The 27,030-nt window shown below is 43.2% G+C and overlaps 2 protein-coding genes across 2 annotated transcripts; both read left to right on the forward strand.

The window, feature by feature from the left end:
- Nucleotides 1–1,368: 1,368 nt before the first annotated feature.
- On the forward strand, nucleotides 1,369–8,468 carry LOC117773089 (odorant receptor 131-2-like). The gene is made up of 5 exons (XM_034604783.1): nucleotides 1,369–1,467; nucleotides 3,340–4,272; nucleotides 6,245–6,291; nucleotides 6,452–6,569; nucleotides 8,399–8,468. The coding sequence occupies exons 2-5, from the start codon at nucleotides 3,347–3,349 to the stop codon at nucleotides 8,466–8,468; spliced, it is 1,161 nt and encodes a 386-aa protein (XP_034460674.1). The 5' UTR covers nucleotides 1,369–1,467; nucleotides 3,340–3,346.
- Nucleotides 8,469–11,425: 2,957 nt separating this feature from the next.
- On the forward strand, nucleotides 11,426–23,366 carry LOC117773090 (odorant receptor 131-2-like). The gene is made up of 4 exons (XM_034604784.1): nucleotides 11,426–11,536; nucleotides 20,158–21,090; nucleotides 23,050–23,096; nucleotides 23,245–23,366. The coding sequence occupies exons 2-4, from the start codon at nucleotides 20,165–20,167 to the stop codon at nucleotides 23,364–23,366; spliced, it is 1,095 nt and encodes a 364-aa protein (XP_034460675.1). The 5' UTR covers nucleotides 11,426–11,536; nucleotides 20,158–20,164.
- Nucleotides 23,367–27,030: the final 3,664 nt, after the last annotated feature.

The following is a 27,030-nucleotide window of genomic DNA, read 5'->3' on the forward strand; positions in this document are numbered from 1 at the left end:
TCCCCAACAGTAACATAATGAGACCACATTTTCTTGGGGTTTTCTTTGTTGCATCCTTTATTAATCCCATCCTCTAATAGCTTTTTAGTTTATTTCACTGAAAATAGTTTTATTGTACTCCACACTTAAATAGGCCATTTAATATTTCACTAAAGCTCTTGATGTCAACAGATTAGTCAGAGCATTGATTCTGTCTAATTGCCTGCAAATAACTTATCTGCTGAGTTGACATCCTCTGGGGTTCAGAGGCAGAAAGTTTGTGAAAACTTCAGGTTGCGCAATTAGACTCAGGAGCTTTACGTTAATAATCAGCCAGTCTGTTAATTACTAAACAGGGGATATGAGACTTGTCCTCTAATTGTGCTCTGGAGATGTCGCGCACTGCAGCAGCTCACTCCAATGGAGAGCGTGTCGGAAAACACTCTTCATGTGATTCATCATCTTTTTGAATAACTACACTGTTAATATACCTGTAGGTTAATTGTGCTGTGATGACTGACATGAGTGATGTGGTTCAAGAGCCTGACACTGAAACACTGTTAAAAAAGTGGCACCAGGTTTGTGTCAGATCAGTATCATATATATTAGTCCAAAAAGTTAAATAAACCTCAAATCCCAAATTTGAGTTTTTACTCTGCAATTTGCAGATTTTTAGCATTTTCCTAAATTTCCAATCTAGTGGTATTTACTTGTAGTAATAGTACAATAAGTATAATTCCAGGATAGTAAGAAACCCATTTAACAAGTACAAATATACAGTGCAGAAATGCAAAGTATTGATCTTTACAACGACTGTCAATAATATTTACCCTCCCTCATGTATGCACAACCACAGTCAAACATCCTCGAACCCTGAGATAAACCATCTTTCTGCCGTGCACCACACATGTGTCTTTTCACCATTATATATATGTCTTATCACATGGCCTGGCCTCTGTGCACTGAACACGAAATCCAGTAAGAACTCAGTTTTAAATTAATCAGGTAACGGCTGCATGCAAACAGGAACATTGGAGGAGTAAGTTAACAGTCATGGAAATATTGACCTAGTAATATTGGACTGGGAATATTTCTAGTATTAGAAATGTTGCATTTTTAGGAATATGGGATAAGTGTGAGTATAATTTTACAGGTAAAATTCTGCAGTGATAGTAACAACACTTAATGCTTTCACAGGCGTCAGTGAGACCCAGCAACTCTGGATCCTGCAGTAATGGACTCACTGAGAGAGAGACTCAGCTTCACTGACTGTAGTGACATCTACAGCTCACAAAGCGTCGCCTGCATTGACGTCAGCACTGTGAGCTGAAGTAAGAAGCACTGCTGCCAAAAACACTTTGCTCAACAGTTCACAAACTGCACTGAACGAGTCTGGTCCAGCTCACGTGGAAGTGTCCTCTCAGCAGAATCCTCTCAGTGCCAGCGATCGATACGAGAGCCGCCCCCGTGACAGCTGGAAACGGCTCAGTTGAGTGACAGCACCACATCAGCAGGAAATAAATAGTTAGATAGATTAATTAAAAATACTTTAACTTAAACAAAATTTGTCCACGTTTTTCAATTCTGTGCTGAAGCTATCTGTTTATTTTCATAAGAAAATATGTCCTGTTGCACAATGTGTTCATGCACCTGTCGTACATGTGAGGTCGACGATGTTCATGATTTTCACCCCACAGGGCAAACAGGATGGAGGAATAATGCAGCTGGTCAAACAGGTTCTCTTAATATCCTGGTTTAATTCTGATCCTCTACATACTGGTTTACATACAACTTTGCTGCAGCTGGACAACAGAACCACACTGCTGCAGTGACAGATGGCACTCGGTCATATTAAAGGTTCAGTGTGTAAGATTTATGTGAAAGGGATCTATTGGCAGAAAGTGAATATAAAATAATCCTAGTGATGTTTTCACTAGTGTTTCATCTAAATTGTATGAATTGTTGTTTTCTTTATCCTAGAAAGAGCCGTTTATATTTAAATACTTTATATTTACATCAGGAGCAGGTCCTTTCTAAGGAGGCCGCCATGTTTTTTACAGTAGCCCAGACTGGACAAACTAAACACCTTTTGAGTTTTTATGACAACTGAAGGCTGCCACAGCTTCTCTTTCATGTTTGGAAGGGGTGAGGTGAGGGGTTCAGCTGCAAAATGCAACTTCACCACTAGAGGTCACTAAATTCTACACACTGAACCTTTAAGTTAACATAAACAGGAATATTCCAAAATCAACCCAATTAAGACATAAGTCTGAATAAGACACTGCCATGTCAACAGCATGCTCTGATGATCCTCACCTGAATAAGGTCATAACCAGAATAAGCAATAATCAAATTAAGACATGTGGAGTAGTCACATGACGGATATGTATACGTCTTAATCGCATTAGAACGTCTTATTAGAGTTTTCACAGCATCTTGAAACATCATGTACACGACAATTACCAACTGCTTGACGTCATAATCAGACTTTGCTCTGTAACATGCAAACAGGAATATGAATGGAATATTCTATTAGCAACTCATGTGAACATCATACTTAGAATAATGTAAATCAACAGGTTATTGTAGACAGTGTGGATCATCAATTATTTGAGTGGCAAACAATGTAAATGATGTTGGAAATTGATTTACTGTAAAAGTAATTACACTCTGCCAAGACTGTGGTTTGGAGACATAACTGATGTATTTCGAGATTTTTAAACAATAAATAATACTTTTAAAAGAATCCCGGTTTTATGACTTTGCTCTGAAGGGGTTCTGAGGGTCCTGACCAAGTTCAGTGCAACATCACTTGTGACGTGTTTGTTATGATTTTAAGTTGCTATGATTTAAGAAAAGTTTCATGTCACAACACTCTCCATGTTCAGAGCTTCTTTCCACAGATCTCATCTCAGCCCGTGAGTCCAACTCCCCACTGAAATCTGTTGATGATGAGAAACATAATGCTTAATGATGAAAGCATGAAATGACTTTATCTCTGGAGGAATCGGGCCTATATCAGACACAACATATAGGAACGAGGCCAGAGATTAGAGGGAGAACGTCTCAGGAACGTTCATCGAAGACACATCTTATGATGAGAAGAATAGAAATCTGAACTCTTCTGACGGACGAAGACATTCGTAGGTGAATGAAGTGCTTTGTTATTATGAAAATTGGATGTTTATTGAGACAAAGTTCAAACTGCTTTCAAGTCAAAGGAGTATTTACAATGTTGGAGGTTTTCTGTAAGTTATCAAGTAGATTATGTTGTTGCTTTTATGTGTGTATTCATTTTATTTCTCAGAATGTACATGGAGCTTTAAGTGCTTTAACATGTGTGCTCCCCGGCCTCCACAGCTGCAAAATGCCGAATCTGACTGAACTTCAAACCAACGCAACCTCCCACAAGAGCCTGTCTGTGATCATCAAGGTGTGTGTGGTCATCCCGTTCTTCTGCGTCTTCCTGTGCTGCATCGCTGTCATGCTGCACATCTTTGCGTCCCACAGGCAGTTCCTGGACACGTCCCGCTACATCCTGTTCGTCTCCATGCTGGTCAACGACACCCTCCAGCTCATGACCTCTGTGCTGCTCTTCCTCTTTGTCATGGGTCGGGTGAAATTTGCTCTGGTATACTGTGTTCCCCTGCTCTTCATATCCACTGCCACTTTCCATAACACCCCCTTTATCTTGGCCACCATGTCACTGGAGCGTTACATTGCCATCGTCTACCCCCTGCGATGCCCGGCCTCCTGGCGCTCAGACCGTATCTGGATCATTATTCTGTCTCTATGGTTCATCAGCTGCATCTTCCCTGTCATTGACTTCTCCATCGGGAAACGTGATCCTTCTGTGGATGTCCTCTCCACCCCTGTGCATTGCAAACCTAATCTTATCAACCCCTCTCCTATCCACACGTTGTTCAAAGCTGCTGTCAGTTTGCTCTTCTTTGCAGTGGTCGCAGTCATTATCCTCTTTACATATGTGAGAATCCTGCTGGAGACCAGGAAGCTGAGACAGGACCGAGTGTCCGTGAGCAAAGCCGTGCACACGGTGTTGCTGCACGGCTTCCAGCTGCTGCTGAGCGTGCTGGCCTTCAGCCATCCCGTCACTGAGTCTCTCATAGTGCTGCACGCCAACTGGCAACCAGAGGACATCTCCTTTTTTAATTACTTCAGTTTCATCCTGATCCCACGTTTTCTGAGTCCGCTCATCTACGGCTTCAGAGACCAGAGTCTCAGGGGCTACATCGGGAAAACGTTCCTCTGCTGCTCAAAGAAAGTCAAACCCTGGTCGTAGAATTAAATAAGATTAAAGACACGAGACAGGTTTATATTCTTACTTTTCACACACACAAGCCTTTAAGAGACGCTTCCTAATGCACTTCCATTGTAAGTAATGGTGACAAAACACAAAGTCCTTGTTCTTCTGGGTAAATGTATATGCCATGTGTATCTGCCATTTTAGTGTGAAATTCATTAAAAAAACATGGGCTAAGTTATGACAAGTCCTTTCAAAAACAAAATTTAAATTTCTTTCCTCCAAAAAGGCCTCAGAGTGTATTAAAAAAGTCCTAGACAATCATTTTGTTTATGAAACATCATTGTATCTTAATGAAACAGTTGATTGTGCTGCAGAAGACTCATCAATCCCTTGTTTGTTTTTTGTCAGTCAGCAGCATCAGATCTGCAGCAAACACTGTCACTACTGCTGCTTTAGGTTGCTCATTGTCTCATGATGAAAAATGTAAGAAGAAGCTTAAAATAAATTGTATTGCTTGATTCATTGCCCATTTCATGCAACATTTCTGGATCCACTGAATGATTATTATCAGTGGAAATGTGTTATATGAGTCCATGTGATATGAATTAAAATATTATAAGTCCTAGTGTCCCAACTGGTTTTCCATCATACTTTCAAACATGTGCCGATGTTATCATGAAACATATTTAAAAGTATAAAATTGTTTTCTTTGTGTCTGTTAAATGTCTTAAACCTAGTTTTATGAAATCTGCAGCAACCCCGTTCTTGCATATACATAAAGGGAGTGAACATTTCAAGTTGTACTGATGTAATTCAAAGATTATTCGTGACGCAGAGAGAACAGAATGTACAATCTCTGAACAAGAAATAACCAGACACTGATTAAACCTTGTGTGTCCACAAGATCGACACATTTATGGATCCGCCACCAGAGTCAATACAGGTTGTTGACAGTTGTGGGATTGAATTTTATTTGTTATGACACAATCTGGCAGCTGCTGTGCTTCAGCCTCTCTCTCTCTCCAATTGAGCATGCACTGCTGATCCTGCAGGATTTATGAGCAAGTCTGTGACTGAGCTTCACACTTTATAACGAATATTATAAAAATTTAAATACCATAAATGTTTGAACAATGCACAAATAAGTGGGCTGAAATTTCCATTTAAATATTTATATATGTGTATGTAAGCAGCCTAAATGCAAGTTTCCCTTGATGCTGGTAAAGATGTGTCAGAATTGTGTTATAGATAATAAATAAAAATACAAAATGTAACCCACCAAGTCAATCTGTTCTCTGGGGGCCTGAAATACACAAATTAAAACTTTGAATATGTTTTTTTTTTTTTGCAATGTCCATTAGAAGGGAAACTATATTGAACAGATGCCCATAGGCCAGATATTACTCACATTTTCTTGAGGATTAAAAAGTGATTAACAGTATATTTATTGTGAACTGGTTCTTTAAGTTAAGGGTGTAAAGCACCATATGCATGTCACAGTGACACATGTAGTTTAATCCATATCAACATTATTAACATGTAATAATAATAATAATAATAATAATAATAACAATAATAATAATAATAATATTGATAATAATAATAGCCTAATTACACCAACAATTAATGAATCTTTCTTCTCAAATTTATGGAGCTTTATTGCTACAGATGGGATGTTGTTCAGCACTGTTGCCTGCAGATGTCGCTGTGACTCCAAATTTAAGACCCATATGAACCTATCACTGTGATTTATCGTCACCTAAAAACAAATAAATCAAATTAAATAAATATAATTATATATATAGGCTATAATAAAGGTGGCAAGTTGATCTTTGTATATCATACAATAAGTGGTTTGCAGGCAACCAGGCTCAAATTTAATAATTTAATCAGATTAATTTGCACAAACAACCTAAATAAAAGTTTGGAATACTCCTGTTGTTGTTGTAGAGGAAATAAACCAGTGTGATGAGTGTAATGGTGTAAAACCCATCTCCTCAGGCTGTGGGTGAAAGCTGATCTCAAACGTGAGGAGGACCTGGAGGCAGGTTTGATTCTGACAGAGGAGCCTGCAGGAGGAGGAGGAGGAGGAAGAGGAGCTCAGACTGAGGAGCTGCTGCAGGAGGAAGGACATTTAACTCTTTGCTGTGGAGATGAATCTTCTCACACGTGTTTTGTTCGGCTGCGTTGTCCTGACTGTGTCCGCAGGAGAAATGTACACATCGCTGCTGAACGTCCGGCAGGCGATCAGTGTTGAACGGAAGCTGATCGATGACCTGAGAACTTACATCGACCACGAGTTTGAGAGGCTGCAGGACATCAGGCGGTGAGTGATGGTGGCAAAGTGGAGGTGGATGGTTTCTATACAATTCTCTACCTGCATGTTGGATATTCAATAAACAATGATTCCCCCAGAGATTTGTGACTGTGAAATCCTGAGAGAGAGACAGAGCTGCACCTCTGTTCTGTATTTAGGGAAACATCTGCTTTAATTCCCAGATGTGTTTTACTTTGAAAGTGGTGATGGGTTTTGTCCAGTGAACAGTACTGGAGCTGCAACATATAGTGGACAATTAAAAGTTTGTGGACATGATGATGATCAGAGATTTCACAAGGATATGCTCATGAGATAAGATACGATAAGTTAAGACAAGACAAGTTGAGATACGATAGGATCTTCTGGTGGAACCTCCACAGAAATGGTGAGGGAGACGTCGACACCCTGCATGCCGGCTGCCCCGTGCTCAGTCAAGAACTGCTGTATATCACTAAAGAATATATAATCATAAACATTTCATGAAAGTCTTATTTTTATACCATCAGGACTGTAAGTAATGTTGTGCAATAGTAGGTAGACTTGATGTTGGCTAATTATTAATAATAAAATATGATTATTAAAATAATAAATTTATTAATTAAAAGCAATAAAGTTATCAATTAAGAATGAAATAATTAATGAGAAACAATAAAATTATCAACTAAGAATAATACAATTTGTAATTATAATTTATCAAAGACGGGGCACCACCCTGGTATCAGGGACCAACAATCAATCTGTAAAGATCAGTCTCATAAAATCTCAATATTTACTATTAATGATTGTAAAATGAACAGTGAAGGTTTAAGTTCAAGCACTGGCTATCATGTTCCAGCTGTAGTCACATACATATGCACAAATAATCACAAAATACCGGTACTTTAAATACAATAGAATTTATTAAAGATAATAACCTCAATGTAAATTAATGAATATTATCCTAACAAGAATCCACTATATCAAAGATCACAACACTAGCACTTAACACGATTTATAACACACATGTAATACCTATGTGTAGGTCTGTGTGTGTGTGTGTGTGAGAGAGAGAGAGACAGAAGGGGGAGTCAAGATGGCGTACGAAGTCACGGGGGATGACGTCGTATTACTGAATTTAAGATGGCGGTCTAACCACGTGATTTGACGTAGGATCGAATTCAAGATGGCGGTCTAACCGCGTTGTTTGACCAACAGGAAATGGAGAACAAAGGGATGCTTTTGTCTATCTCGTGGTTCAAAGCGCCGAATGGCGTCGAGATGCGATCGCACTCTCTAAGTCCCTGGACAGGTATAACACGTGAATTATGTGGATGCAGGTCGGAACGTGTGTGCAGGCGGGTTTAGGAGAAAAGAGAGAGAGAGAGAGAGAAAAGGAAACATGCAAAGAGTGATCAGAGGAGATCTCAAACACCGCCAGAGACAACTTTGAGGGGACTTTACCACTCGGTACCCAAGCGGATGAACTAAGATCCCTCCAGCTGTGTACCGATCTTTTAATGGGTTAAAATCTCCGCAAAATTGGTCTAACGGTAAACAGTGCCGCGATGTGGCCGTAAACGCAGATTCGTCACGACGCGCTGACACATAACAAAGGGACTCGGCGGTCCTACAGAAATATACACTCAAATAATAACACGCTAATGTTTAAACTAGTCTCTGCCCAGACATAAGCCTCTTACTTGTGTTCGTGGCCTCTAGAGTAGCTGATTCGCGCGGTGGCAGCGGGAAACGAGCGGGCCGGATAGGAGAGAATTCGTCTCGTTCTCTTTGGCGAATGTGTCCTGCCCTTCGTGGCGAATGTTCTTGCTCTTCTGGCGAATTTACGTGCCCTTCTGCAGGTATGAACAGCTGAGGAGCAGCTGTAGTTGTGGATCCGGAAAAAGTCTGGGGAACTCGGCAGGCGAGTGAAAGACTTTGCCGCAGTTGTTTCAAAATAAAGCTCAGGTAAAAAAGGGAAGTTCACAAAAATAAAAAGGGAATGAACTTAAAGGGGACATATCATGAAAATTCCACTTTGTTAGTGCTTCTACACGTTAATTTGGGTATCTGGCATGTCTACCAACCCAAAAACTCTGGGAAAAAAAACACTCGCGCGTTTTGTTATGGTTCCTCTAAGTCAGAAACGTCATGCTTGAGTGACTCGAATGAGCTTCCTGTGTATTGTGTCGTCACAATACACTGGAAGTCTCCCTACATGGCCTTGGGCCACCCCCCACCTCATCCCCCCCCCCCCCCCCCCCCCCCCCTCCCCTCATCCCCCCCCACACACACACACTCGTTACACCGGGTTTACACCGGACGCGCAGCGCCGTTCTCAAGCACGCAGCCGCCTGGCTGTTCACACGGGACGCGCATTTCTCCTCGCTGGTCAGCCCGCAATTCACTCACATGTGGCATTTGTCTGGATCCTTGGGACTGGGAGGCTGCAGCAGTTGCTCGGGCGCGACCGCTCGCTCTCCCATGCGTGAGCTGGAATTTGTGTTAACGCCACACAGTCAGCAGCGTGGAAGACTTCCGCAGTGTTCAGCACTACTGTAACACTGGCACAAACACACAGAGCCCCCCCACTCGTTACGCCGGGTTTACACCGGACGCAGCGAGGCTGCGAGGCAGCGCAGCGCCATTCTCAAGCGCGCAGCCGCCTGGCTGTTCACACGGGACGCGCATTTCTCCGCGCTGGTCAGCCCGCGATTCTGCTTTCTCCGCTTGTTGTTGTACCCATTGAATGTCGGGGTTTGGGGGTAAATGATGGTCTTCATAGCCCCCCCACCCCTCTCTTTCTCTCTCTGTCTATCTGCTTGTGTGCTTGTAGTGGATGGGCAGAGGGGGACATTTAATTATGTGATTGGGAAAATTAAAACTCCAGGACAACAGAAGGGGAATACAAAGTATGGGATGCATATTTGATAAATTATATCATATAAAATATGTAATTTATATCGTTTAAAATCATGAGGGGAGAGGGGGAGTGGGGAGCTGGCTCACTAGCATTTAAAGGAACAGGCACTCAAAACAGGTCACTCTGTGGAGGGCTGTTTTAGACAGGGTAAAAAGGGTGCTGTTTTAAATGATCCTTGTGGTATTTTGACCAAAGTATGTTACAGACATTTCATTAAGACCCCAAGGAACCATATCAACTTGTGGTAAAATGGGCATGCTATGTCCTCTTTAAGGTAAAAATACAAACATTTGGATTGGTTGCTCCCTTTAAGTGTCTGGATCATCTGGAGGAACCGGGAGAGGTTCTGGTCCTATCTTCAGCGCACGGGAAAAAGCAATGAATTGAGGGGTTCTCTGTATTTATTACCTGAGAAATGTCCGGCCTCCCTCCAGGGGGGGCCGTGGGGTCTGTTGGCTCTCAGCCAATGGAAGGCCTGAGTTTAAACTCGGGCGGCGGTCAAAAAAACATGGATGCCCCAAAAGCATTCTGGGTATTTTTCGGCCTCACAGCAGGAAACAACTCGAGGCAGGCTGTTAAAGGCCCATGTAGGCCTCATCCTTCCTTTGTCTGGACCCGATCCCCAACAGTAACATAATGAGACCACATTTTCTTGGGGTTTTCTTTGTTGCATCCTTTATTAATCCCATCCTCTAATAGCTTTTTTGTTTATTTCACTGAAAATAGTTTTATTGTACTCCACACTTAAATAGGCCATTTAATATTTCACTAAAGCTCTTGATGCCAACAGATTAGTCAGAGCATTGATTCTGTCTAATTGCCTGCAAATAACTTATCTGCTGAGTTGACATCCTCTGGGGTTCAGAGGCAGAAAGTTTGTGAAAACTTCAGGTTGCGCAATTAGACTCAGGAGCTTTACGTTAATAATCAGCCAGTCTGTTAATTACTAAACAGGGGATATGAGACTTGTCCTCTAATTGTGCTCTGGAGATGTCGCGCACTGCAGCAGCTCACTCCAATGGAGAGCGTGTCGGAAAACACTCTTCATGTGGTTCATCATCTTTTTGAATAACTACACTGTTAATATATCTGTAGGTTAATTGTGCTGTGATGACTGACATGAGTGATGTGGTTCAAGAGCCTGACACTGAAACACTGTTAAAAAAGTTGCACCAGGTTTGTGTCAGATCAGTATCATATATATTAGTCCAAAAAATGTAATAAACAAAATTTGAGTTTTTACTCTGCAATTTGCAGATTTTGAGCATTTTCCTAAATTTCCAATCTAGAGGTATTTACTTGTAGTAATAGTACAATAAGTATAATTCCAGGATAGTAAGAAACCATTTAAACAATTACAAAAATACAGTGCTGAAATGCACAGTACTGATCTTTACAACGACTGTCAATAATATTTACCCTCCCTCATGTATGCACAACCACAGTCAAACATCCTCGAACCCTGAGATAAACCATCTTTCTGCCGTGCACCACACATGTGTCTTTTCACCATTATATATATGTCTTATCACACGGCCTGGCCTCTGTTCACTGAACACGAAATCCAGTAAGAACTCAGTTTTAAATTAATCAGGTAACGGCTGCATGCAAACAGGAACATTGGAGGAGTAAGTTAACAGTCATGGAAATATTGACCTAGTAATATTGGACTGGGAATATTTCTAGTATTAGAAATGTTGCATTTTTAGGAATATGGGATAAGTGTGAGTGTAATTTTACAGGTAAAATTCTGCAGTGATAGTAACAACACTTAATGCTTTCACAGGCGTCAGTGAGACCCAGCAACTCTGGATCCTGCAGTAATGGACTCACTGAGAGAGAGACTCAGCTTCACTGACTGTAGTGACATCTACAGCTCACAAAGCGTCGCCTGCATTGACGTCAGCACTGTGAGCTGAAGTAAGAAGCACTGCTGCCAAAAACACTTTGCTCAACAGTTCACAAACTGCACTGAACGAGTCTGGTCCAGCTCACATGGAAGTGTCCTCTCAGCAGAATCCTCTCAGTGCCAGCGATCGATACGAGAGCCGCCCCCGTGACAGCTGGAAACGGCTCAGTTGAGTGACAGCACCACATTAGCAGGAAATAAATAGTTAGATAGATTAATTAAAAATACTTTAACTTATCTGTTTATTTTCATAAGAAAATATGTCCTGTTGCACAATGTGTTCATGCACCTGTCGTACATGTGAGGTCGACGATGTTCATGATTTTCACCACACAGGGCAAACAGGATGGAGAAATAATGCAGCTGGTCAAACAGGTTCTCTTAATATCCTGGTTTAATTCTGATCCTCTACATACTGGTTTACATACAACTTTGCTGCAGCTGGACAACAGAACCACACTGCTGCAGTGACAGATGGCACTCGGTCATATTAAAGGTTCAGTGTGTAAGATTTATGTGAAAGGGATCTATTGGCAGAAAGTGAATATAAAAAAGAATCCAAGTTATGTTTTCACTAGTGTTTCATGTAGCATCCCCGGCTGAATGATGGTCTGATTCTTTAACTGATGGTTCACGTTCTTTTATTTCCATTTCCATACATGCTGTGATATATGAACACACCGTAAGAACTAGGAGGAAAACAAAACAAATATGACTTCCTTATAAACTCCATATCATATTATCATAAGCATAACGACAAATTACTAGTTTGAATGATTCAGTTTCAGTTTGAGCATACTTTGCCCCACATTGTAAATTTAACACAGACACACACACACACACACACACACGTGTCCTTACACTTCTTACAAAGACGTTTAGATTTAAACCTATATAATAACAATAAACGAAATAATTACAAACCTTGTGCCTTTCTCAGCCAGGTGCTTAACAAATAATGGGAATACTTTTTCATGAAAGAACGAGGCACACCTGCCATTTAGCGATCTTTTCCGTTTTTCCAGGAACTACCTTTTCAAAATAAAGTATAATATTTCTCCTTCCGTCTAAACCATTTCAAAATAAATGTATCAAAACCAATAGGGCATTAATAGGTCATTTACACTCCCACCAAATCACGAGTGAATTTCAGAATAATATGGGATGCAAACACGAATGATTTACTAAATAATGACTTCAATACTATGAAGGATACGGGTGTGGCGTGAAGAGGATGGTTAAACAGTCTCTAGTAGCAGGATCAGCTTCTGAACTGGGCGTTCGACGATAGAGGGCTTGCCAGAACGCTGTCCTTCCCTTTCCCTTTTCTGCTCTCCAAGACGAATCTTCACTCTTCTTACCAGTCCATCTGTATCAGTCACTGTCTCTACAACTTTGGCCAATCTCCACTCGTTGCGTGGCATACCATCTGCCTTCTCCATGACTATGTCGCCAACCAACAGGTTTCTTCTCGGAGCATGCCAGCGTTGTCTTGTGGCAATGTTAGAGAGGTACTCTCTTTTCCAACGGCTCCAGAATTGCTCTGCAAGATACTGAACGTGACGCCACCTCTTGCGAGCATACATGTCCTCTCTGATAAAGCTGCCAGGAGGTGGTAAGGCTACAACAGATTTTAAGGTGAGCAGGTGATTGGGCGTTAATGGTTCGGGACTGTTTGGATCACTCAGATTGTCCACTGTGAGCGGACGACTGTTTACAATAGCCATTGCCTCATAGAAGAATGTGCGCAGAGAGGCATCATCCAGCCTACCTGATGAGGATGAGAGAGTGGCTTGAAGAACATTCCTCACCGTTCTGATTTGTCTCTCCCATACACCTCCTGCATGGCTTGAGTGTGGAGCGTTCATGATGAAGTCACACTGCTTCTCAGCCAAAAATGTTGTCAGACGATTGCAATCCACCTGCTTAAGAGCCTCACTCAGTTCGTTTTTAGCTCCAACAAAATTACTTCCTTGATCACACCGTATGTGACGTACTGCTCCTCTTAGGGCAATAAAACAACGAAGGCCATTAATGAAGGCATCTGTTGACATGTCATCCAACATTTCAAGGTGGATAGCCCGGCAGCAAAGGCATGTGAAAAGAAGTCCATATCGCTTGTGCACCTTACGTCCCTGTTTGGTGTAAAATGGGCCGAAACAGTCCATTCCACAATAGGTGAATGGTGGTGATGGATCTACACGGTCTGACGGCAGATCTGCCATACGCTGCTCTTCTGCAGCTCTCCTGTGTTTCCGACACTTAACACACTGACGTATATATGCAGCAACAGTTCTGTTTATTCCAGAAAGCCAGAACCCATTAGATCTGATCTCATTAATAGTAAGACACTTTCCTTGGTGTCTGACCTGCTCATGATAGTGTGCAATTATCATCTTGGTAATGGGATGATCCTTTGGGATTATCACTGGATGTTTCTGTGAGGTAGGGAGAGATGCGTTTTTTAGTCTTCCTCCCACCTTGAGGACTCCATCTTGGTCAAGGAAAGCATCCATCTGATATAGTTTACTCTGAGATGGAAGACGATTCCCTTTGCTGAGCAACTTAATCTCTTCTCGGTACACTTGTCTTTGTAAATCCTTTATGACAATGCACTGTGCATCTTCTCGCTCTTGGACAGTGCTGTGGCCTGTTGATTTGTTGCCTTTGACACGGCGGATGAGACGTGCAACAGCTTGAGTGACCTTATACCATGATGAAAACTTTGACAAACGGTCTAAGAGACTTGCTTGTTCTGTGGTCTGTGTGTTTAGTGTCTGAACCCTTTTGATTTCAGGGTCTCCAATCGGTATTTCTGTGATGACATCTGCAGCTGGAGGTAAATCCTTCTCCCATAGGAACTGAGGTCCTGTGAACCAGTTTGACGTGAGAAGCTCACCTGCACTTGAACCCCTCGAAGCCAGGTCTGCGGGGTTTTTGTCTGTGGGGACATATCTCCACTGCTCTGGAGCTGTGCTCAGACGTATCCTTTGTATCCGGTTTGATACAAACGTGTGAAAGCGTCGTGCCTCATTGTTAATGTACCCCAAAACTACTTTGGAGTCAGTCCAGAAGTACTCATCAATGTCTCTGAGACCTAGCTCCTCCTTTAGGGTGTCACTTGCTGTAACTGAGACAACTGCAGCTGCCAACTCTAACCTGGGGATAGTTGTAACCTTGATAGGAGCTACTCTGGACTTTGCTGTAATGAGAGCACAATAAACGCTTCCATCTTCATTCACTTGTCTCAAATAAGAACATTGACCATAACCACATGTGCTTGCATCAGAGAAGTGGTGTAGCTCTTTTCTCAAGACGCATCCAAAATCAACTGGCACATAGCATCGAGGTATGTTGATCTTCTCCAGATTTGCAAGGTCACTCAGCCAGCGTTCCCACACTGGTTTTAATTCACTGAGGAGAGGTTCGTCCCAGCCTGTACCTTGCCTACACGTTTCCTGAAGCACTCTTTTCCCAATGAGCACGAAGGGAGCAATAAACCCCAGCGGGTCATAGATGGAGGCAACTGTGGATAGTATGCCACGACGAGTTGCTTGCTGATCCTTAATGCAGATACAAAATCTGAAGGTGTCAGATTCAATGTGCCAAAGAATCCCTAAGGCTCTCTCCAATGTTGAATCATTGAAGGCGATATCAAGAGCTTTTACTTCAATGGCACGCTCAGATGGGGGAATACTCTCTAACACTGACTTGTTGTTGGTCACAAATTTGTGAAGTCTCAGACCACCAGTAGCACAGAGGTCTTGAGCTTCCTTTGCAAGCTGAATAGCTTCATCTACACTTGCTATGCTTGTGACGCCGTCATCAACGTAGAAGTCTCTCATAATGAACTGTGAGCCGAGGGGAAACAGGCTCTCGTTCTCCTTGGCAAGATATTTTAGTCCATAGTTGGCACATCCTGGCGATGATGTCGCACCAAATAGATGAACCTTCATGCGGAATTCCTGTGGCTCTGCACTCAGGTCTCCGCCCTTCCACCAGAGGAAACGTAGATAATCTCTGTCAACTTCAGACACGTGGAACTGGTGGAACATTTTTTCTACATCACACATCAGTGCAATGTGGTTCAGCCTAAATCTCATGAGGACACCAGTTAGATTATTTGTCAGATCTGGGCCCGATAGTAGGTGGTCATTAAGGCTACTCCCCCTGAACCTTGCTGAACAGTCAAAAACGACACAGAGCTTTTCTGGCTTTTTGGAGTGATATACTCCGTGGTGAGGGATGTACCATTTTTCTCCTTCCTTCCCCTCATGCTGAACAACCTCTGCATCACCCTTTTCAATGACCTTGTTCATGAACTTCATGTAATTCCCCTTATATTTCTCATCCTTCAAAAGCTTTTTCTTAAGATGACCAAGCCGGACAATGGCTAGTTGCTTATTGTTAGGAAGGTGTGGTTTCTCCTTAAAGGGGAGTGGCATCTCACAATGGTCATGAGCATTTCTTTGAATTCCATCCTTTAACATATTCAGGAAGAGAATGTCATCTTGAGACACAGCCTTGGCCTCCTTACTCACGTCCTTGAAGTCAGACTCTAAGACCCGGATAGCGTCTGATGGAGTAACTGGAGGAAGTTCTCTGATGACAACTCTGTGACACATGTTAGCGATAAGTGGTAACTCAAGATTAGGTGATGAACATCCCACGATACTCCAACCTAGATCTGTGCGCACTGCATAAGGTTCATTATCTCCTCCCAAGATTACTTGCTTTGGTGCCAGTGCCTTTGAGCAGTTGTAGCCTATTAAGAGACCAACTTCACACTCCAGTTGTGGTGGAATTTCATCTGCTATAGTGCTGAGATGATTCCAGTGCCTTGCCGTTTCACAGGTAGGAATGTGTTTTCGATTCACTGGTATGCAATCCTTGGTGTAGGCCGGAGGAAGATCAATGAGGATTGTTGAGTCATAGCCACGCACTCTGAGGCCTGAAACTCTTTCACTGTGCATTAAGGCATCCTTTCCAATCATGGTTGTTAGCTTCAGCCTCACAGGTTGTGCTTTGGTTTGTAAGCCTTGGCTAACGTCCTGGTCAACGAAGACTGTGTCACTCTGTGTATCCAGCAGGGCATAAACAAGCTTTTCCAAACCTGGATTGCTGATAGAGGAGACCCAGACTGGCACAATCATGGAGGTGTTGGCAGACGGGTCCTTGGTATCCACACTGAGAGACAATGTAGTTGCTGACTCATCTATGTTGACGTGTTTGGCTTTAGTGTGGTTGTCATCATGGAGACAGGTTGGATGTCTTCCCTTACAAGTGTCACATAGGTGTCTGTGACGGCAGTCTTTGGCACTATGGCCTGGCTTTAAGCAGCCATAGCAGAGTCTCTTTTCCATCACAAATTTCCGTATATCATCCAATGACCTCCCTATGAACTGAGGACAGCCGTGCAGACGGTGGTTACTGTCTTTACAGAGCATACATGGTGGTTTTAAACTTGGCCTTGATTGCACTTGGTTTTCGGTCTCTGTAACTGTTTGAGTATGGAGAACACTAGATTTAGTGTTCAGCTTTTCATTGACGTAATGCTTCTCTCTAGGTGATTCTGTAGAGTGAAGAGCGTAAAATGACGTTATAGGATTACAGGCGACCTCTGCTTCCATCACCATGAAGGCAACAAATTCTTTAAAGTTTGGGAATTCCTGCCTGTCTCTCATAACTTGGGTGACTTGACGGTTCCACCGTGATGCTGCCCAGTCTGGCAGCTTTAGAACCAATTTCTGATTTTCCTCACAGTCATTCAAAATGTCGAGGCCTTTAACGTGAGGTATGGCTTCTTGACATGCATGCAGGAAATCAGCAAATGTCCTGAATCCCTCAGCATCTTTTGGCTGGATCCTTGGCCAGTTTGTCAACCTTTCTCTGAAGGCTCTCTGTATAACAAAGGGCTGACCGTACCTGTGGTTGAGACGGTTCCATGCATCCATATAGGCTTCATCATCATTTCTATAAAATATGCCATCAAGTATTTTCCGAGCTGGACCTCCGATGTACTTTCTCAAATAATGCAGCTTGTCTGCTGAAGAGATGTTCCTTCTGTCTATCAGTGATATGAATGAAGCTTTCCACTCAATGAACTGGATGGGGTCACCAGTGAATACAGACGGCTCTGGCATTGGGAGCCTGTTCAGGGATATAGAATCTTGGACTGCTTGAGCAAGACATGACACATCTGTTTGTGAAGGTAATGCAGTTTGTGGGACATCAGCGGACTGCTGAATGGGAGTTGAAGACACAGTTTGCTGTGGAGACGCATGCTGCTGTCTCTTAGTGTTGTGATCAGAATACACACTGGCCTCCTGCATCGCAATTCTTACAATGTCCTTTGTGACTGCATCACAGGCATCAACACAACGCCTTGTCTCTCTGGATGGAGTGATGTGATCTCTAATTTCCACATATATGCTGGTAACATCATCCCTTCCTTTCTCCAGGGTGTCTATAAGAGTTGCGATTTGGCTCTCAGGAATGTCCAACTTTAACTGTTCTCTTACTTCGCGTGCCTGAGTTTTCCATTGTTCATAAAGGTGGACAAGCCTTTTCTCCTTTCTGTGAGCCTCCTCTCCCTGAAATGCAAGCATCCTTTCCGTGGGATTCCGTAATCGACCAGAGCGGCGGAGTTTCTCCTCTTCACTAGCCTGACAAACATCCGTTGTCTGGTCTGAGTCTATGTTGTCCAAAAGTGATTCCTCAGATGCTTCCATTTTGTGAGAGAGTGTCACAACCTTAGACCATCACATCAAGTCCCTCTGCTGTAATCACGGGTGTTGATCAGGAGCTTGGGGGGACTGATGAGGTGAAGTTCTTACTGTAGCATCCCCGGCTGAATGATGGTCTGATTCTTTAACTGATGGTTCACGTTCTTTTATTTCCATTTCCATACATGCTGTGATATATGAACACACCGTAAGAACTAGGAGGAAAACAAAACAAATATGACTTCCTTATAAACTCCATATCATATTATCATAAGCATAACGACAAATTACTAGTTTGAATGATTCAGTTTCAGTTTGAGCATACTTTGCCCCACATTGTAAATTTAACACAGACACAAACACACACACGTGTCCTTACACTTCTTACAAAGACGTTTAGATTTAAACCTATATAATAACAATAAACGAAATAATTACAAACCTTGTGCCTTTCTCAGCCAGGTGCTTAACAAATAATGGGAATACTTTTTCATGAAAGAACGAGGCACACCTGCCATTTAGCGATCTTTTCCGTTTTTCCAGGAACTACCTTTTCAAAATAAAGTATAATATTTCTCCTTCCGTCTAAACCATTTCAAAATAAATGTATCAAAACCAATAGGGCATTAATAGGTCATTTACATTTCATCTAAATTGTATGAATTGTTGTTTTCTTTACTTTAGAATAAGCCGTTTATATTGAAACAGTTTATATTTAAATAAGGAGCAGGTCCTCTCTAAGGAAGCCGCCATGTTATTTACAGTAGCCCAGACTGGACAAACTAAACACCTTTTGAGTTTTTATGACAACTGAAGGCTGCCACAGCTTCTCTTTCATGTTTGGAAGGGGTGAGGTGAGGGGTTCAGCTGCAAAATGCAACTTCACCACTAGAGGTCACTAAATTCTACACACTGAACCTTTAAGTTAACATAGACAGAAATATTCCAAAATCAACCCAATTAAGACATAAGTCTGAATAAGACACTGCCATGTCAACAGCATGCTCTGATGATCCTCACCTGAATAAGGTCATAACCAGAATAAGCAATAATCAAATTAAGACATGTGGAGTAGTCACATGACGGACATGTATACGTCTTAATCGCATTAGAACGTCTTATTAGAGTTTTCACAGCATCTTGAAACATCATGTACACGACAATTACCAACTGCTTGACGTCATAATCAGACTTTGCTCTGTAACATGCAAACAGGAATATGAATGGAATATTCTATTAGCAACTCATGTGAACATCATACTTAGAATAATGTAAATCAACAGCTTATTGTAGACAGTGGGGATCATCAATTATTTGAGTGGCAAACAATGTAAATGATGTTGGAAATTGATTTACTGTAAAAGTAATTACACTCTGCCAAGACTTTGGTTTGGAGACATAACTGATGTATTTAGAGATTTTTAAACAATAAATAATACTTTTAAAAGAATCCCGGTTTTATGACTTTGCTCTGAAGGGGTTCTGAGGGTCCTGACCAAGTTCAGTGCAACATCACTTGTGACGTGTTTGTTATGATTTTAAGTTGCTATGATTTAAGAAAAGTTTCATGTCACAACACTCTCCATGTTCAGAGCTTCTTTCCACAGATCTCGTCTCAGCCCGTGAGTCCAACTCCCCACTGAAATCTGTTGATGATGAGAAACATAATGCTTAATGATGAAAGCATGAAATGACTTTATCTCTGGAGGAATCGGGCCTATATCAGACACAACATATAGGAACGAGGCCAGAGATTAGAGGGAGAACGTCTCAGGAACGTTCATCGAAGACACATCTTATGATGAGAAGAATAGAAATCTGAACTCTTCTGACGGATGAAGACATTCGTAGGTGAATGAAGTGCTTTGTTATTACGAAAATTGGATGTTTATTGAGACAAAGTTCAAACTGCTTTCAAGTCAAAGGAGTATTTACAATGTTGGAGGTTTTCTGTAAGTTATCAAGTAGATTATGTTGTTGCTTTTATGTGTGTATTCATTTTATTTCTCAGTATGTACATGGAGTTTTAAGTGCTTTAACATGTGTGCTCCCCGGCCTCCACAGCTGCAAAATGCAGAATCTGACTGAGCTTCAAACCAACGCAACCTCCCACAGGAGCCTGTCTTTGATCATCAAGGTGTGTGTGGTCATCCCGTTCTTCTGCGTCTTCCTGTGCTGCATCGCTGTCATGCTGCACATCTTTGCGTCCCACAGGCAGTTCCTGGACACGTCCCGCTACATCCTGTTCGCCTCCATGCTGGTCAACGACACCCTCCAGCTCATGACCTCTGTGCTGCTCTTCCTCTTCGCCATAGGTCAGGTGAAATTTGCTCTGGTATACTGTGTTCCCCTGCTCTTCATATCCACCGCCACTTTCCAGAACACCCCTTTTATCCTGGCCACCATGTCACTGGAGCGTTACATTTCCATCGTCTACCCCCTGCAATGCCCGGCCTCCTGGCGCTCAGACCGTATCTGGATCATTATTCTGTCTCTATGGTTCATCAGCTGCATCTACCCTGTCATTGACTTCTCCATCGGGAAACATGATCCTTCTGTGGATGTCCTCTCCACCCCTGTGTATTGCGTAACTATTTTTGTCAACCCCTCTCCTATCCAGATGTTGTTCAAAGCTGCTGTCAGTTTGCTCTTCTTTGCAGTGGTCGCAGTCATCATCCTCTTTACATATGTGAGAATCCTGCTGGAGACCAGGAAGCTGAGACAGGACCGAGTGTCCGTGAACAAAGCCATGCACACGGTGCTGCTGCACGGCTTCCAGCTGCTGCTGTGCGTGCTGGCCTTCAGCCATCCCATCACTGAGTCTCTCATAGTGCTGCACGTCAACTGGCAACACAAGGACATCTCCTTTTTTAATTACTTCTGTTTCATCCTGATTCCACGTTTTCTGAGTCCGCTCATCTACGGCTTCAGAGACCAGAGTCTCAGGGGCTACATCGGGAAAATGTTCCTCTGCTGCTCAAAGAAAGTCAAACCCTGGTCGTAGAATTAAATAAGATTAAAGACAGGAGTCAGGAGCCCATGTGAACATTGGAACAGGTTTATATTCTTACTTTTCACACAAACAAGCCTTTAAGAGACGCTTCTTAATGCACTTCCATTGTAAGTAATGGTGACAAAACACAAAGTCCTTGTTCTTCTGGGTAAATGTATATGCCATGTGTATCTGCCATTTTAGTGTGAAATTCTTAAAAAAAACATGGGCTAAGTTATGACAAGTCCTTTCAAAAACAAAATTTAAATTTCTTTCCTCCAAAAAGGCCTCAGAGGGTATTAAAAAAGTCTTAGACAGTCATTTTGTTTATGAAACATCATTGTATCTTAATGAAACAGTTGATTGTGCTGCAGAAGACTCATCAATCCCTTTTTGTTTTTTGTCAGTCAGCAGCATCAGATCTGCAGCAAACACTGTCACTACTGCTGCTTTAGGTTGCTCATTGTCTCATGATGAAAAATGTAAGAAGAAGCTTAAAATAAATTGTATTGCTTGATTCATTGCCCATTTCATGAAACATTTCTGGATCCACTGAATGATTATTATCAGTGGAAATGTGTTATATGAGTCCATGTGATATGAATTAAAATATTATAAGTCTTAATGTCCCAACTGGTTTTCCATCATACTTTCAAACATGTGCCGATGTTATCATGAAACATATTTAAAAGTATTAAATTGTTTTCTTTGTGTCTGTTAAATGTCTTAAACCTAGTTTTATGAAATCTGCAGCAACCCCGTTCTTGCATATACATAAAGGGAGTGAACATTTCAAGTTGTACTGATGTAATTCAAAGATTATTCGTGACGCAGAGAGAACAGAATGTACAATCTCTGAACAAGAAATAACCAGACACTGATTAAACCTTGTGTGTCCACAAGATCGACACATTTATGGATCCGCCACCAGAGTCAATACAGGTTGTTGACAGTTGTGGGATTGAATTTTAGTTGTTATGACACAATCTGGCAGCTGCTGTGCTTCAGCCTCTCAGTTTCTCATTGAGCATGCACTGCTGATCCTGCAGGATTTATGAGCAAGTCTGTGACTGAGCTTCACACTTTATAACAAATATTATACAAATTTAAATACCATAAATGTTTGAACAATGCACAAATAAGTGGGCTGAAATTCCCATTTGAATATTTATATATGTGTATGTAAGCAGCCTAAATGCAAGTTTCCCTTGATGCTGGTAAAGATGTGTCAGAATTGTGTTATAGATAAACCTCAATAATAAATAAAAATACAAAATGTAACCCACCAAGTCAATCTGTTCTCTGGGGGCCTGAAATACACAAATTAAAACTTTGAATATGTTGGTTTTTTTTGCAATGTCCATTAGAAGGGAAACTATATTGAACAGATGCCCATAGGCCAGATATTACACACATTTTCTTGGGGATTAAAAAGTGATTAACAGTATATTTATTGTGAACTGGTTCTTTAAGTTAAGGGTGTAAAATACCATATGCATGTCACAGTGACACATGTAGTTTAATCCATATCAACATTATTCACATGTAATAATAATAATAATAATAATAATAATAGCCTAATTACACCAACAATTAATGAATCTTTCTTCTCAAATTTATGGAGCTTTATTGCTACAGATGGGATGTTGTACAGCGCTGTCGCCTGCAGATGTCGCTGTAACTCCAAACTTAAGACCCATATGAACCTATCGCTGTGATTTATCGTCACCTAAAAACAAATTAAATAAATATAATTATATATATATAGGCTATAATAAAGGTGGCAAGTTGATCTTTGTATATCATACAATAAGTTGTTTGCAGGCAACCAGGCTCAAATTTAATAATTTAATCAGATTAATTTGCACAAACAACCTAAATAAAAGTTTGGAATACTCCTGTTGTTGTTGGAGAGGAAATAAACCAGTGTGATGAGTGTAATGGTGTAAAACCCATCTCCTCAGGCTGTGGGTGAAAGCTGATCTCACATGTGAGGAGGATCTGGAGGCAGGTTTGATTCTGACAGAGAAGCCTGCAGGAGGAGGAGGAGCTCAGACTGTGGAGCTGCTGCAGGAGGAAGGACATTTAACTCTTTGCTGTGGAGATGAATCTTCTCACACGTGTTTTGTTCGGCTGCGTTGTCCTGACTGTGTCCGCAGGAGAAATGTACACATCGCTGCTGAACGTCCGGCAGGCGATCAGTGTTGAACGGAAGCTGATCGATGACCTGAGAACTTACATCGACCACGAGTTTGAGAGGCTGCAGGACATCAGGCGGTGAGTGATGGTGGCAAAGTGGAGGTGGATGGTTTCTATACAATTCTCTACCTGCATGTTGGATATTCAATAAACAATGATTCCCCCAGAGATTTGTGACTGTGAAATCCTGAGAGAGAGACAGAGCTGCACCTCTGTTCTGTGTTTAGGGAAACATCTGCTTTAATTCCCAGATGTGTTTTACTTTGAAAGTGGTGATGGGTTTTGTCCAGTGAACAGTACTGGAGCTAGGGCTGTGCTCAAAAAATCGATATGGCAATATATCGTGACGTCCTCCTTGCTGATGCACGCATCGATGCAGATGCTACTGTATCGATACGGCATCAAATGCTGTGACGGCTGTTTTGAAAACGAAACATCACCTATGGTGCAGTGCACAATGAAGCCAATAGGTGGCAGTTTAGGCAAAAAGAGCACACGTCTCAACCCAGAACAAACATGGAAGGAAACAGTGAAAAACTGTTTCCACCGCCGGTAAAACTCAAGGCCAAGATATGGGAGCATTTCGGATTTTTGCAGACACCAGGAAGTCGGGAATTGGACATGAGTCATGCAATATGCAAGCTATGTGTAGCGAGGTGGGGAAGCGGGGATAGTGATAGGTTGCCACAACGCCACCTGGGGAATTTCACCTCCAGGAAATAACTCAACTATTGTAAGTGCAGCAGCACAGGTTCGTTTACACGGGGCAAGAGACGTGCAAGAGACGTGTTTAACTAATCGTCAGGTCGCCGCCTCAGGCCCACAGCACCTGACCAACAATAAAAGAATAATTAAAACATGTCCGCGTGGAAACAACAAAACAGAACAACAAAACACCAACCAATATAAACAGTATTTAAAAGGTTGCTAAAAAACTAGGCGTCCCTTTGTGGTGATCACTCCACGCGCCGTGAAGGTGTAGCGTGGAGAGCCACAGTGCACGAGACAATACTCCAAGAACACACAGAATTGGTCCTGAGCCCGGGCAGTCTCCAACTGTGGAGCCGTGCTCCTATCAGCTGCCACAGTTCATTAAAAGTGTGAGTTAGGATAGTGCAATTTCCGGTAAAGCCAAAACAGCAGGTCCGTCTGAGACGTGGTGGCCAATGACGGCCGACGAAGGAGCAGGGCCTCTAGGAGGGCGAAATAAACAAATTTAATAATTAATATGACAACAACTGAATTGGGTGAATGATGGGGCCATACGCACCACCCTGCAAGCCAAGGCACCGTCACAGCAACCCGGAGGGTGGGAGTCTCCCCCAGCCGTAGATGAGTCCAGCTGTTGCATGACATAAACAGTCAGCTTGGGTAAGAGAAGCAAGAAACGGCAGACAACGTTACTTACAAAGCAGACCCGCAACTGCACCCCGAAGGTCCCCCGGCGGAGCGATCCCCCGCCAGCAGTCAGTCACGCTGCGTACGAGGGGGGAAAATTAGAGGAGGCGCTGGCTGTTGCACAACCACGCCGCGGCTACAGAGGTAGCTCTTCCGCGCTATCCACGACCCACCGGAGAGGAGCGGAAACGGAAGGAGTGCGAGCCAAACACGGCCACCTCCTTAAATACGGGACGCCCGACGTCGCCTAATGACTGGTGCGCCATTAGAACATGTAGAGCGCCCCGCAGCGGCAGGGAGGGAGCGCGCATCTGGCTACATCTATCCCCCCCCTTTTGCATCGTCGGCCCGACGATGGACCGAAAGGTCTGACTAACACCAAGGTCTGAAAATGGCCAACTGGGAGTTAGACACCGGGCCTGGAGGTCTATTGGCAGCATGGTCCTGGTGATCTGCGGGCCGAGGAAGACGATGGACATTCGGATGGTGGCCTGCCGTGGAACGAGCAGATCTACGCAGAGCCAGCTGCCTGGGACTTGGTTGTTCCGTTGGGGACCATGAAGGAGCTGGCGGCGAGGAACCTCTAAAAGCAGGAGGTGTTGCCAGAATGGGCCTGGTCTGCAATGGGATCATGACAGGAGGGCTGTCAAGACGCATGGTACTTGGAACCACTGCAGACTGTGGGAAAAAGGTTTCAGGAACCAAGACCCATAAGTCTCCGGCACTAGAGGAATCATCATCCCGTGCCACCAAAGACGGCGGAGAGGGCATCTTAGGTGGGGGATTGGTAGCCTCCTGCTGGACCACGGCCTTTAACATGTCCCGATGAACATTTCTGACCTTCTGCAGGTCGTTCACAGGGGCAACCGTGTAAACTGCTCCATCACTGCAGGGGGGCTTCACAACTTGGTAGACCACGGAATTCCAAAGGTCTTGGATTTTATGACGACCTCTAACACCGTGGTCCCTCAGGTACACTAATTTTCCTACTGTGAAAGGTAGATCTCGGACCCGCTGATTATGCCGCTCTTTCCTTTTGTTAGCAGCAGCCAACAACCGTTCACGAGCACCCTCAAAAGCAACTCTGAGTCGAGCTTGATGTTCCACCACCCAGTCCTGCACCTCGCCAGGTACTGGATCCTGAACTCGACCCAGGAGGAAGTCCACAGGAAGCCGAGGTTCCTGTCCAAACATTAGAAAGAAGGGCGACTCACCAGTGCCCTGATGAGGTGTGGTATTGTAACAAAACAGCACCTGGGACAGACAAGAGGCCCAATCCCGTTTCTGTGATACTGGCAGGGTACGAAGGAGGTTATGAAGAGTTCTATTAAACCGCTCGCATTGGCCATTACCCGCAGGGTGGTATGGGGTAGTACGGGATTTTGTGACACCGTACAACGAGCAGAGCTGGTGAATCAAAGAACTCTCGAAGTTCCGTCCTTGGTCCGAGTGAAGGCGGGCCGGAACACCAAACTTATAAAACCACTCATGAACCAAGACCTGAGCCACAGTGGAGGCTCGTTGATCCCGTGTAGGGACAGCTACGGTAAACTTACTAAACACATCTGTCATTACCAGAACATTTTCAAACCCGTTCCGGGAAGGTTCCAACAGCGTGAAATCGATGGCCACGATCTCATTGGGTCGAGAGGCAAGCAGGTGGCCCATAAAACTATGTGGCACGTGGCCCGAGTCCTTAGCGACCTGGCAGCGCTCACACTCTTGGACCCAAGTCTTTATGTCTGAAGACATTCCTGGCCAATAGCAGCGCTGTCGGACCAATTCTGTAGTCCGCTCGATGCCCTGGTGGCCGTGCTCTTGGTGAAGCTGGTTCAAGGTCTCCTGCTTGAGCACTGCAGGCAAGATTAACTGGAGAGACTCCTCTCCCCCGTCGGAGCGGAAGACTCGGCGGAGAAGAACCCCATCTTTCTCCACTAGGCGGTCCCATTGGCGCAAAATCGCCATGACTGGCTTGGACAATTGTTGCCTTTCAGCCAAGGTAGGCGGCGCTTTCCGTCGCCAAAACACAAACACATCTTTTAGAAAGGGATCATCCTGCTGCAAGGAATGAAGCTCAGATGTAGAGTGGGATGGAAGAGCTGAGACAAGGGACTGAGTTGCAGACATCACCGGATCTGGGTGTGGCCCTTGCTGAAAGCCTAGGGGGACTGAAGTGCCAGGCAAGACATGAGCAACTAAATGGGAGCCAGAAACATACTGCCGTGAGAGCGCATCAGCGTTCCTGTTGCTACGACCTGAACGATACTTGATGGCAAAGTCAAAGTCGGCCAACTGAGCAGCCCATCGTTGCTCTGTGGCCCCCAATTTAGCTGATTGGAGATAGCTCA

This window comes from Hippoglossus hippoglossus, chromosome 13 (genome assembly GCF_009819705.1).
Source record: "Hippoglossus hippoglossus isolate fHipHip1 chromosome 13, fHipHip1.pri, whole genome shotgun sequence".
Classification (NCBI taxonomy): Eukaryota; Metazoa; Chordata; class Actinopteri; order Pleuronectiformes; family Pleuronectidae; genus Hippoglossus; species Hippoglossus hippoglossus.

Bases quoted from the DNA above. Each gene is read 5' to 3' on its own strand.
- LOC117773089 (XM_034604783.1), top strand. From the start codon at position 3,347: ATGCCGAATCTGACTGAACTTCAAACCAACGCAACCTCCCACAAGAGC. The intron at 4,273-6,244 runs GTCGTAGAATTA...CCATCTCCTCAG, and splicing joins TCAAAGAAAGTCAAACCCTG to GCTGTGGGTGAAAGCTGATC. The intron at 6,570-8,398 runs GTGAGTGATGGT...GCCCTTCTGCAG, and splicing joins AGGCTGCAGGACATCAGGCG to GTATGAACAGCTGAGGAGCA.
- LOC117773090 (XM_034604784.1), top strand. From the start codon at position 20,165: ATGCAGAATCTGACTGAGCTTCAAACCAACGCAACCTCCCACAGGAGC. The intron at 21,091-23,049 runs GTCGTAGAATTA...CCATCTCCTCAG, and splicing joins TCAAAGAAAGTCAAACCCTG to GCTGTGGGTGAAAGCTGATC. The intron at 23,097-23,244 runs GTTTGATTCTGA...CTGTGTCCGCAG, and splicing joins TGAGGAGGATCTGGAGGCAG to GAGAAATGTACACATCGCTG.